At 51.8% G+C, this 13,473-nt stretch overlaps 1 protein-coding gene across 1 annotated transcript in view; it reads right to left on the minus strand.

Annotated features, from left to right (window-relative positions):
- The window catches only part of Myh14 (myosin heavy chain 14), a 57,977-nt gene that overhangs the window by 36,147 nt on the left and 8,357 nt on the right, over positions 1–13,473 (minus strand). Inside the window, exons 4-10 of the mRNA XM_038313522.1 lie at positions 12,551–12,707; positions 10,011–10,038; positions 9,744–9,846; positions 7,332–7,424; positions 7,017–7,080; positions 5,598–5,696; positions 4,616–4,756 (exon numbers count right to left, since the gene is read on the minus strand). Of these exons, the coding sequence (XP_038169450.1) occupies positions 4,616–4,756; positions 5,598–5,696; positions 7,017–7,080; positions 7,332–7,424; positions 9,744–9,846; positions 10,011–10,038; positions 12,551–12,707 (685 nt within the window). The remainder of the gene's footprint in view (positions 1–4,615; positions 4,757–5,597; positions 5,697–7,016; positions 7,081–7,331; positions 7,425–9,743; positions 9,847–10,010; positions 10,039–12,550; positions 12,708–13,473) is intronic.

A 13,473-nucleotide genomic window follows, 5' to 3' on the forward strand; every position in this document is an offset into this window, starting at 1 on the left:
TCCCCTGGAACTGGAGTTAGAAGCACAAGAGCTGTCATATGGGTGCTGGGAATCAAACCCGGGCCCTCTGGGACTGCAGCCCATGCTCCTAACCACTGAGCCATCTCTCCGTCCCAGCTGCTGGTTTTGCTCAGTTCTATCAAAACTTGGTCACCCTTCTGAGACATTCTGTTCTTTGAGGGCATTGGCATTGGGGTCACTGATGGGCTGCTGCAGCTGTGTATGCATCAGCTGTCTCCCAAATCAGCATCACTCAGTTCATAAGCTGGCAGAGCCAAGATTCCAGCTGGAGCTGTGTGAGCTTTCCTGTCCGTCATACAATAAGGTATTGTGATGCAGGTAAGTACCTGCACACAGCACACCCAAAGAAACTGGAGTCACACACACGCACGCACACACACATACACACACAGAAATGTATGCACACACATGCACACACACACGCACGCACACACACACACATGCACACAGAGAAATGCATGCACACACATGCACACACATGCATGTACATGCACACACACGCACGCACACGTGCACACTTACACACGCACACACACATATGTATGTGCACACACACACACTCTATAGTGGTACATGATTGTCATCCCAGCATTTGAGAAGTGGAAGCAGGAGGATCAGGAGTTCAAAGCCAGCCTGAGCTACAAACTGTCTCAACAACAGACAACAATCCAGGGTTGATGATCTGGCTTAGCTGGTGAGGGGGCTTGCCACCAATCCTGACTCCCTGAGTTCAGTTCCCAGGCCCTACATTGTGAAAGGTGAGAGTTGCCTTCACTAAATTGTTCCCTGACCAAGCACACATGCATGCTTACAAAAACACCAAGTAAATAAGTGTGAAAAAAGAATAAAACAAAACAGCAAATATTTAAACAGAAGCCCAGTATTGAAAGGCAGAACTGGCTGGACAGAGTCTGGAGAGATGGTTCAGTGACTAAGAGCACTGGCTGCCGCCTTTACAGAGGACCAGGGTTCAAATCTCACCACCCACATGGTGACTCACAAACTGTTCAGCTTGCAGCCTGGCATTCACAGTACCTAAGGCTGGGAGGGAAAGACACAAAGAGAAGAGATACACAGAGGTCTTGATGAGTCCCAAACGCTGTCTGCCCAGGCTGCCCTCGGGTGGCACACAGAGTTCATCTTCATGGCTGGTAGTGCGCTATTGGGTCCACAGCCACTCTGCCATCTCTTTCTGTCTCATCCTTGACCCAAGTCTATGCAAAGACGGTGGACTCCACTCCATACAAATGGAGTGCAAGGAGACTGTCTGCCACTCCTGGAGGGATGGAGGGCACTTGGTCCAGAACTGGAGCGGGGAGCTGGTGCCACCTTGTGGTCAGTAGTGGCATGGCTCCTCCCAGCTAAACCCATCCGAGATTAGGGTCTGGCTAATTCTTGCCTAGAATCTCCCAGTGTGGGTCTGGGGATGCGGCACAGTAGAGCACTTGGACAGCACTCAAATCCCAGGACTAAAATAAAGCACTGAGTCTGGGAGTGCAGCGAACTCCAGAGCCAGGCCCTATGGTCTCAGACGATGGTCACACTGAGATCCTATCTCTGAAAGGGATATGGTGATCCAAGGTCAGGCTGTAAGCACATCCAAACTCTGAAAATTTCCTTTGCAAAATGGAAAACTCCCATCTGCCATTAGACCTTCTACACAGCAAGCCAGCAGGAGGGTCACATGGGCCACCTGGTATCATGAGGCTGGGCTGACCAGGCCAGGTCACCTGGTGGGGGAGAGTTGCAATCTGGGGGATTAAAGCCATGGTTAGGAAATGTGGCCGCGGCTGTGGCTGTGGGCATGGGCGGGCACACAGTCAAGTGCTCACCACTTTGGAGTGGGCACTGGAGCCAATACAAGTTCCTGGGGGCGGGGGGAATCAAGGCTGTGAGGCGGGTCCAGCTGATCCCTACACACCTAGGGGTCTCTCTGAGAGCCCAGTCCATCCAAAAGGGAAAACACCACAACCTCTCAAAAGACACTGTGGTCCAGCTGGGGAAAGGGGCCAGCGCCTGCCATCGTGGGACTGTGCAGGCTGAGACATGAGCGAGCACGGCAATGAGCCTGAGGCCTTAGCTACACAGTGAGTCCCCCGACAGCCTGAGGGACCGTATGGTGAGTCCCCGGACAGCCTGAGGGACCGTACGGTGAGTCCCCCGACAGCCTGAGGCCTTAGCTACACAGTAAGTCCCTGGACAGCCTGGGCCACAATATGAGACTCTGAAACAAACAAACCAAATACCAACAACAATAATACCAACAACAATTTTAAAGGGTTGTAAATGTAGTTCAGCTGGCAGAGCCTGACTGCCATGTCTGAAGTCCTAGATTCCATCCCCAGCACCACGCAAACCAGGCATGTTGGTGCACACCCGTCACCCCAGCACTCGGGTGAGTTCAAGACCAGCCTGGTCTACAGAGGGAGTTCCAGAGCAGCCCGAGCTACACAAAGAAACCCTGCCTTGAAAAACAAAACAAACCAAAACAAAACAAAAAACCCACTACAACAAAACATTCTGACCAAAAGCAACATGGGAAGAAAGGTTCACTTGGTTTACACTTCCACATCTTGTTCCAACTCTGAGGGAAGTGAGGGCAGGAACTCAGGCAGGAAATGAAGAGGAAACATGAACAAGACAGTAAGCTCTCCTGCCTGTGCCAAGCTGCTTTCTTACATAGTCCATGCCCGCCTGCCTAGAATGGTGCCCCCCACAGTCACTTGGGCCCTCAACATCAATCAAAACAATCCCTACAGACACGCCCATAGACCAATATGATCACACAAGTCTTCAGCTGAGGCCCCTCTTCCCAGGTGGGTCAACATGACCCACATCACTGCTAAAACACTTCTCCTTTCCTGCTTGTCCCCAGAGTTCTTCTTCTTTTTTTTTTTTTTTTTGTTTTTCGAGACAGGGTTTCTCTGTAGCTTTGGAGCCTGTCCTGGAACTAGCTCTTGTAGACCAGGCTGGTCTCGAACTCACAGAGATCCGCCTGCCTCTGCCTCCCGAGTGCTAGGATTAAAGGCGTGCGCCACTACCGCCCGGCTCCCAGAGTTCTTCTTATGATTGCAATCGGAATCACCAGATGAACTTCACAGAGGACTTTCCTCACACTTCGAAAGCTTTCATCTCTCAAGCATGCCACCTTTCCCTGCACCATCCAGCTGCAGAGAATGTTCTTCCTATTGCCCTCGCCAGTACCTGTCCCTTACCTCAGGCCTCTGTCCAAGAACCTTCTTCCAGGTACCCTTGTCTAACCTCCTGTAGGGAGCTGTACCCCAACTGCCACCCCTCGTTTCCTGCTCTGTGCCCCTCTAGACTCTGGCCAGCTTCTAGTGGATCCTGCCCTTTATGGCTGGTTGCTCTCACTTGGTCTCCCCAAGGTGAGGAGGGGTGATTCAGTCACTCCTGCCTCATTCTTTCATACACAGCAGATGCCCGGGAGGTGGATCAGTTCAAAAGCAGTGAAGACGAAGAGATTAATTCTCAGTCCATAAAAGTGTTTACCACATATGCCCGATGGCCTGAGTTCAAATCCCCAGAAGTGGAACCTACACCCGAACTCACACTCACACACGCTCTCACACACACAAAACTCACACTCACCCGCTCACACACTCACATACATTCACACAACCAACTCACAAACATACACACATGCTCACACACACACGACACAGACACCTTCATATACACACTCACAATAAACAAGGGCTGGTGATGTGGCTCAGCTGGCAAACCGGCTGCCAGGTCTGGTGACCCGAGTTGAGTTCCATGCCTAGGACCTACATAGAAGAGGAAGCTGTCCCTCAAGCTGTCCTCTGAGTGGCACGAGCTGTGCCAGGTGTGTCTTCAGACACCCCTTACACACAAAGAAAATTTTAATAAAAATTACAGCCCTAGCTGGTCTGGAGCTGTGTAGAGCAGGCTGGCCTTGAATTCAAGCTCCACCTGCCACTACTAGGATTAAAGATGCACATCACAACACCTAGTTGTAATGCATTTTTTTAAAAAAATAATAAATAAAATTTAACTCTAAAAATCAATCAAACAAAAATCTCTAAGATCAAGGTAGATGGCTCAGCTCCTAAGGAACAACATTCACGGTTGACCTCTGGCCTTCATACGTGTGCACAGACATACATGTGCACACATACTTTCAGGTGCACATACCACATCTGCAAGTATGTCCACCTGCAGACATGGAATATGTTTGCTTGCACACACACACAACAAAATAAATGAACAAAAAACAAAAAGTAAATAATAACTAAATGCATACTTGGGCACACTAGCTAAAGCAGCAATAGCTGGGTCCCAATACTTGGGCACATTGGCTAAAGCAGCAATAGCTGGGTCCCAATACTTGGGCACATTGGCTAAAGCAGCAGTAGCTGGGTCCCAATACTTGGGCACATTGGCTAAAGCAGCAGTAGCTGGGTCCCAATACTTGGGCACATTGGCTAAAGCAGCAGTAGCTGGGTCCCAATACTTGGGCACATTGGCTAAAGCAGCAGTAGCTGGGTCCCAATACTTGGGCACATTGGCTAAAGCAGCAGTAGCTGGGTACCGGTAGCTCAGGTTCTCTCACCTGTGATCTCATCCGGAAGGAAGCCCAGCACACGCAGGGACTCCAGCGTCTCTTGGAATAGCTCCCGCTCCTGGCCAGGGGACGACGAGGGCCCATTGGTCAGGAAGCGGTACTGGGAACAGGGCTCCAGAAGGAGGTCAGCTGTAGGGAGAGGGCAGAGATCAGGGTCAGGGAGTGCTGGGTCACGCGTACCATGACAGGCCTGGGCGTCTGCTGTAGGAGTGATGGATGGGCAGGCAGGCCAGAGAGGTGCACAGGACAGACTGTTCCTCTTGACTCTTCCACAGTCTCCAGGCTGGTGACCAGGATGGCAGAGACAGCACCTGGGGACTCATGTAGTGCCAGGAGCCACAGAGTGGGAACCAAGTGTCAGAGGAACAATGCAGGAATGAGGACGGAGAAAAAAGCTGTGGGCAGAAGGTAAAGGGCTAAGGAGCGACAATGCCAGACACGGTGACACTCAAGAGACTGAGGCAGGGGTTGCTGTGAGTTCTAGGCTGGCCTGGGCTATACAGCACATGTCATCTCAAAGAGCAAAGGAGGAGACAAGAGAGGGTACAATTTTAGCTTCAAGGAGTGGGAGCCGGGGACCACAGGAAGGGGACAGGCACCGTTGTGCAGCTTGCACAACACACAAAAGGCAGCTTACAGGCACAACAGCACACAGTAGCGTCAACTGGAAGCATGGAGCTGCCAAAAGCCAGAGCACGGCAGAGTCACCGCAGGCCAGGAGGAAGGGGTGCAGGACGGAGCAGACAGATGTGCAGGCAGCAGTGAGAGCCAGGAGGCAGCTGGAGGCAGAGGTGAAAGCAGGGGCTGGGAGGCCAGGACAGGATTCACTGCAGCAGCCCAAGGCGGCACAGCCTGACTGGTGCACCGCTCCCATGCAGGAGTGAAGGAAAGGGACACGGGGACTCTGTTCTGGGGATGGGGCTCCCGCCCACTCTCCCAAGGCAAAAGAACTGGAGAAGAGAACACTGACCTTTTAGCTGCTCCCCAGCGCCCCCTAGCAGCTGGTAGAAGATATGGAAGCTGCATTCATCCTTGGCCTGTCTGATGGCCCGGGATTTCTCCAGCAGATCTGAGAGGGAAGGCCAGTCAAGGAGCCAATAGGCTGCCTGCTCCCTGCCACCTCAGTGTTTGGAATGCAGAGGCAGGAGGATTGTCATGAGGTCTAGATCATCCTGAACTATATAATGAGCTCCAGATCAACGTGAACTATAGTGTGAGACACTGTCTCAAAAACAAATACATTAATTAATTTAATTAAATTAAAATAATATGGAGCTGACAGGATGGATCAGTGGTTAAGAACACGGGCTAGCCCGGTAGCACACGCCTTTACTCCCAGCACTTGGGAGGCAAAGATCTCTGTGAGCTCAGGGCCAGCCTGGTCTACAAAGAGAGTTCCAGGACAGCCTGGGTAGTTACACAGAGAAGTCCTGTCTCAAAAACCAACAAACAAAAACGCCACGGGTTGTTTAGTTTTTTGTTGTTTCAGTTCTTCGAGACAGGGTTTCTCTGTGTAGCCCTGGCTGTCCTGGAACTCCCTCTGTAGACCAGGCTGTCACTCACATTGACTCACTTGCCTCTGCCTCCCAATGCTGGTATTAAAGTGCGCCACCATGCTAGAACACAGGCAACGGAGGTTCAATTCCCAGCACCCACATGGTGTTCACAACCATCCGTAACTCCGTTCTAGGAGATCAAATGCCCTTTTCTGGCCTCTGACAGCACCAGGGACATGGTGCACAGATGCCCACACATACAAAATGACAGAATAAAAATAAATCTAAATCAATGGGAGACTGCAATATAGTTCAGTGGGTAAAGGTGCTTGCCACCAAGTCTGAAGATCTGGGTTCAATTCCCAGGACCCACATGGAGAGCCATCTCTTTGGCCCTCAGTTTTGTCTGATATTTTGAGACGGTGCTGAGTGCTGGCTGACAAGCACGCCCTACCGTGTGCGGCTTCAGTGCAGGAGACACACTTCAGGAGCGTGGGGCCTGAGCTCAGCAGGCAGAGGAGCTACCTCACCCTAGTAGAACTCTGAGTCCTGAGGGTCTGCCTAGCTTTCCGGGGACTGTCCGCAATAGTGTCCCACCGTTTAGACAGTTGGGCACATCCTATACAACCCCACGGAGCAGACACTCTGGATGCTCACCTGGCTTTCCTAGACCCAGTCCCTCTTGTCTCTCCCTGGATTCCTGTGCCCCCCCTTCCCATAATGCACAGTCAAGGGGCTGACTACAGGCTGAGTGGGACATCAGAAATGCTGAGTGTGGAGGTCTAGAACCAGCACCCCCTCACAAAGCTCACAGTGAGCAGCTAAGTATCACCGTGTGGTCCCTTGAAGGGGTGTCTGCTTTCCTATGCCTCCCGGGACCCTTCAGAGGATACAGGTCTCGATATTTGCGCCCACGATGTAGCCAGCGACGTCAAAGTTGATGCGGATGAATTTGCCCTGGAGTAAAAATGGTGCAGGGCCAAACTGAGGGATCTCCCTAAATCCACATCTCCTTCTTCCTAAAGCTCATACCCGCGCTAGTCCCTGGCAGGGGCTCTGCAGGGAATTCAGGGCCAGACAACCTTAATGAACCTCCTTCCTCAGACCCTGGGGGTCCAGATCCCTGCCTCCTCCCTCCGCCCTTCTTCCCTACCCCCAGATCAGGTCCCAGTTTCCCAGACTGCCGGATACACAGCACCCATGCTCACAAATCGGGAAGAGTTGTCATTCTTCACGGTCTTCGCGTTGCCAAAGGCCTCCAGGATGGGGTTGGCTTGAAGAAGCTGCCGCTCTAGCTCCCCCTGCAGGGTATGGGAGACGGTGCATCAGAGAAAAGTGGGAGGCGGCCTCCTCATGGGGCCAGGGCTTCAGGCTGGCCTTCTCTGGGTGGGGCCTTTGGGTTGGGGTGGAAGGGAGTAGGGGGTTCTGGGAGACTGGTGAGTGGAAGTGAAACAGCCAACCAAAGGGGAAAATGTTGCAGGCCCAGCCGTGTTCCCATTAATAAGAAACAAAGTAGGTTAGAAACTACAGCACAAAGAACACGGTTATTTCTAAATATAGACATGTTGGCAAACCAGGAGCGGTCTGCTAAGGCGCACACCAAGCCGCAACGACCCTCTCCTGACATGTTTGCTGCTGTAGCTCCCAGGTTCCCATATGCTACTCGCTGAAACAAGTTAAGAGATAATGTATACTACATATACTACAAACTCCCTGGTGCATGGTAGGCATTCAAAAATGCTGATCTCATGCTAGGATCCTTACTCTGAACTTACTTCCAGCGCCTCCAGTGTCAGAGTTACGCCAGTTAGTGACTTGGTCAAGTGAACAACAGGAAGAAAAAAAAAAAATCAAATGGGACCAGGCATGGTGCTCACATCTGTAACCCCAGCATTTGGGAATGTGAAGGCAGGAAAACTGACATGAGATCAAAGCCAGCATGTGCTACAGAGAAAATTCAGGGCCAGCCAAAGGTTACAAGGCAACAGCCCATCTCAGAAAAGATAAATAAAACAAAGAAAAAAGGTGATGTGCAAAGTGAGGGTCATGTGGTGTGGCTAGGGTCATGTGGCATGGCCAGGGTCGTGTGGTGTGGTTAGGGTGGTGTGGCATGGTTAGGGTCATGTGGCGTGGCCAGGGTCATGTGGCATGGATAGGATCATGTAGCGTGGCTAGGAGAGCTTGTTTCTCCAGCCCTGTGGGAGAAGGAGCTCAGGAATCTGCAGTATTGTGTGATGTTGGCCTCTCTCTGCACATATGGCAAGTAGCATAGGCCCAGGCTGCACAATTACAGTAGGTCTGGGGTGTGCACACAGTATGGCTTCTCTGCAGTGGGGACCTAGTTGCATGCACACAATAGGGCTTCCATGACCAATAATGGGGTCATGGCTATGTGCAGACAGCAGGACTGCAGTAAAAGTAGCATGGGGTTTGGGCATGTGCACATAGTGGGTCACCATGAATGGTTTTGGGGACCCTTGCTTTGTGTGCATGAATACTGGAGGGTGAGCAACTACATGCGCATAGTAGGACTATGCTAAGTGACAGCACGGGGTCAGGCATGCAGGTAGAGGAGAAGTGGTGTGAATGATAGGAGGCTTGGCCACATGTACACTGGAGACTATTAAATGCCAGCCTGCGGTCTCAGCGTGCACACAGCAGGGCCGGAACAAACATGGGAGAGGTGTCTTTGTACATCATTAGGACTGAACTAAATAGCAGTATGAAGCCTGCCTGGGTAGCACGTCACACACCAGGGCTGCCATGAACGGCAGGGTGAGTTTGGCTGCACGCACACACTAGAGCTTGCTATGGGCTTGCATAAACACTGTGGGGCTGCATGGACAGTGGTAGGGGACCCTGGCTTCATGCACATAGTATGTCTAAGTTAGATGGCCACGTGGTCCCTGCATTTGCATAGCAGGACTGTCAAAGTGGCCTTGTGGGTCCCTGGGGGGGGGGGGCTGGTGTGCCGTTCTTGGGCCCTGTCTCCCAGGTGTCTGTGGGTTGGCAATCCCAAGGGACACTGGGGTGACACTGGGGTGGCAAGGGGATTCTCTGCTACTCACATAAGACATGGTGCTGATGGAGGCCTGAGGAAGTCACAGGACAGGAGACATGGACCAGGACACACGGCACATGGAACATGGACAGACACATGGGTGACCCGGAGGCCTTAGGGCAGAGCTGGGCTGAAGGGCTGGGGCAATGGGAGTATGGAGCAGGGAGACCTCGTGGATTATGTGCCCAGGCTTAAATCCCATGGTACCACCCTCCCTGCCCCACTACCACTCACCCACAGAGTACTGTTGGTAACCACTCCCTGAGAGTTCAGAGACTGGGGACACCGCTACAGTCCTCTAAATCTAGACACGGGTCACCTAAAACCAGGTCTCAAAAAGCACCTACTATGTACCCAGAATCATTCTAGAAGCAACAAGGCTAAGAACCAGGCTCATCTCTCCAACCTGCTCGTCCTGGCTCCACACTGAGCACACAGGAGGTACTCAGGCAGCCCAGGCAGAAATAGGACCCGGTACCAACTACGGGTGTGGAGTGCAGCCCAAGACAAGGGAGCTGCTGGTGACAGGTCTGGGGTGTCCCAAGGCTGCATGGCTTACAGGGACACCAGGCTCCTTCCTGCCCTTGGGAGACGACGCCACGTGGGCCAGGTACTGGATGACCTTCTTGGTGTTCTCCGTCTTCCCAGCTCCAGACTCCCCTCTGTGGGGCAGCAAGGGGACGTGGGTGGGCAGGGAGACCAGATAGCCCCTGCCCACTGGCAACTCTGCCAGTTTACCCAGTGCCACACCCACTGGTGCCCTCCCCACTCATGCAGAGTCACGTTCTGTGGGGCCTCTGCCTCTGAAGCCCTTAAGATAACTCACGTGCAGAGAATGGACTGATCCTCACGATCTGTAGGGGACAGAAGGGAAAGACAAGTCACCCAGAGGGTCTCTAGTCCCCTGGCCCCTTTGCATCTCAAAACTTTCCAGACCCATAAGAAAATGGTGGGATTGTAATGATCAGTCCTCCAGAGTTGACATATTCTATCTTGACTAAACATTTTATCTGCTGAGCGACCCTACAAAAGCAGCTGTTCCTCTCTGAGCCTGCATTTCCTCACCAGAAAGGTGGGGACAAGGACCCCAACTATACAGACTATAATTCACCTCAACTTGGTAAGTCCCTACTGTGTGCCACCTCAGGCTAGGTGGGGACAAGGACCCCAACTATACAGACTACAATTCACCTCAACTCAGTAAGTCCCTACTGTGTGCCACCTCAGGCTAGGCAGCAGAGGCTCAAGAATTGGAAAGTGAGGTCCTGGACCCCAGAAGTAGCTGAGACACAAGACGTCTATTCTGACTGCCTCCCTGGGTCTGGCACCACCGTCTCTCATACACTCTGTCCACCTACTAAGTGCCAGGTCCTGTTATTAACAAGGAAAGAAACACTGAATAGCAGAGCTAAAACAGAAAACCTAGGGCCGCAGGCTGTGACTACGGATGGGGCAACCCCCATGCTCTCAAGGGAGGAGTCATTTAGGGCACAACCATGGTGTAAGTCTATGGAAACTGTTAAGCCAGACAATAAGCTGACATGTGATTACACAGCCCGTGTTCTCACGGGGTGAAGACCGTGGCTGAGCACAGCCAGTCAGGTGAATTTGCTGTGAGGTGCTCTGTGACCCCAGCCCAGTCTCTGAGCTGCTCTGTGCCTCTATTTCCCTATCTAAGAAATGGGTTCAGCACAGGCTGCAGTCAGAGTCCAGTGGGGACTGAGGGAGGGCACGGTGGTTAAGAGCACTGGCTGCTCTGCGGAGGACCCAGGTTCCACTCCCAGCGCCCACATGGCGGCTCGCAGCTGTAGTATCTCACAGCTTCAGCTCCAAAGGGTACAGTGCCCTCTTTGGCCTCAGCAGGTGTCAGGCATATAATTAGTGTACAGACAGACATGCAGCAAAAAAAAAAAAAATCCACACCCAAAGAGATGAAAAACATAAATCTTAAAAACAAAAAGCAAGATTTAGATGGCTCAGTAAGCTTGATGGCCTGAGTTTGACTCCCAGGCCCTCAATGATGGTGACATGGTGACATAACCACCCACAGGCACTCGCCCTGCATGCCCAAAGTCCATTTTCAGCATCAAGCGAACCAGAAATAATAGAGTGGTCCACACCTATAATCTCAACAGGAGGATCTGGAACCAAAGTCATCCATAACTACACAGGAGTTAGGGGTGAGCCTGGGCTACTTGAGATCGTTTCATAAACAAAAACGTCCAACACAACACCCAGTATAGAGTGAAAATTAAATTCAGAGTGGGACACTGGGTTCAAGTCATACCTCAGCACTACCCTTCAGTATGGCCATGGGCAGTAACTGTACTGCCCTATGCCTCAGTTTCCCCATCTGAAAATGATGGATAATAAAAAAAATCTACATCAGGGGACTATTATGAGGTTAAGTAACATAGCCGAGAGACAGCTATCCTAGAAGACACTTCTATCTATACCTTGCACAGAAATGGACTCAATGGCACCGTGGGCAGACCTACAGACTAGGCCACACAACAACAGCAGAAGCTGACTTCCCAAGCCCCAGCGGACTGACCACATTCACAGTTAAGAGCACCAAAGGCAAGGCAGTTTGCCTCAGACCAATCAGAAACCAAAAACAGGAAGACAGGAAGGTGCAGGAGAGATACTTGGCTGATAAAGCGTTAGCGATCCCAAGGGCCTGAGTTCAATCTTCAGCACTCACACGAAAAGCTGGGCATGGTGGGGGCACAGCTGTAGCCCCAGTGCTGGGGAGGCAGAGACAACTTGCAGGTCTGAGGCTGACCTCGGGTTCGGTTCCCAGCTCCTGTATGGCAGCTCACAACCTCCTGAGACTCCAGCTCCAGGGGATCCCATGCCCTCTTTTGGTTCCCATTGGCGCTGCACTCACATGCACACACCCCACACATTCTCTCTCTCTCACACACATGCATATGTACACACGCGCGCACACGCACACATGCATGCATGACGCACACACATATACCCCCCACATTCTCACACATGCATGCACGCACACCTACACACGTAATTTTGAAAAAAAGCCAAAAATAAAAAGCCCAGGAAGGAATGAGATCAAAGAACATGAGCCATTATTACCCACGACCTGACACAAGTATTCACTATGAAACGGGTGTGCATGTCACACACTTACTACCTCTCTGGGAAACGTCTACAGACCAGCATCAATTTCCTTTCAAAGCAATACTGTCATGAACAAGATTTTTTTAAAAGGGCCTGCATAGTAAGAACTGGAGCCCAGTTCACCTCCCAGTGTGTCCCCAAACCATCATTTGAGCCTGTCCCTGGTTCCCAGCAGCACCAGTGCCCAGCCTGGTCCCTGCACAGGGCTGCCCATACACTCACCCTGGAGCATGCTGCGGTACGCGCCCTCTGTCACAGCATATACATGTGGTGGCACCTCGTGGCGCTTCTTGCCCCGGTACATTTCCACGATAGCCTCCGTGTAGATGGGCAGTTGCTTGTATGGGTTGATGACCACACAGAAAAGGCCAGAGTAGGTCTACGGCAGGCAACAGGGGAGAGAGTGTCAGGTGGCTGCCTCAGCAGGACAGCTGGGTTAGGTTGACATATAAGAGGAGACCTGTACAAGGCAAAGGTATAGCTACACCCTGACGATACACAGGTAAGTTTTATTTTGCTTGTGTTTTGCTTATTTTGTTTTACTAGGGGTCTTACTGCACAGCCTTGGTTGAATTGAAACTTACATGAATCCTCCTGCCTCTGCCTCCCCAGGGCTGAGATTAAGAGTTATGAGTGTGTTACTATCTCTCTCTCTCTCTCTCTCTCTCTCTCTCTCTCTCTCTCTCTCTGTCTTTCTCTGCGTAATTATGGGTATGAGTGTTTTGTCTGCATGTATGTCTGTATACCACATGCATGCAGGGCCCACGGAGGCCAGAAGAGAGCCCTGGGTCTCCCGACTGGAGTAGAGATGACTGTGAGCTGCCGTGTGGATGCTGGAGATTGAAGATGGGTCCTCTGCATGACCAAGGGTTCTTGGCTTCTAAGCCATCTCTGGAGCCCTGTCTGCAGTTGTTAATTGTTTGAGGCAAGTCTCACTCTCTAGCTGAGTCTGGAAAATTGTAGCAATCCTCCTGCCTCCCAAGTGACAGGATTACAGGAATGAGCCACTCAGCCTGCCATGCGTGTTACAGACGCTTCTAAGCTAACAGCAGACACGAATCTTCCCAGACTGTCCTGAGGTATCCACGGGCGAAGAGCCACCACAGAGGGGATGAGGCCAAGGAAGGAAGCCTCAGGTCACGCGC

Source organism: Arvicola amphibius, chromosome 12 (assembly GCF_903992535.2).
Source record: "Arvicola amphibius chromosome 12, mArvAmp1.2, whole genome shotgun sequence".
Taxonomy (NCBI): Eukaryota; Metazoa; Chordata; class Mammalia; order Rodentia; family Cricetidae; genus Arvicola; species Arvicola amphibius.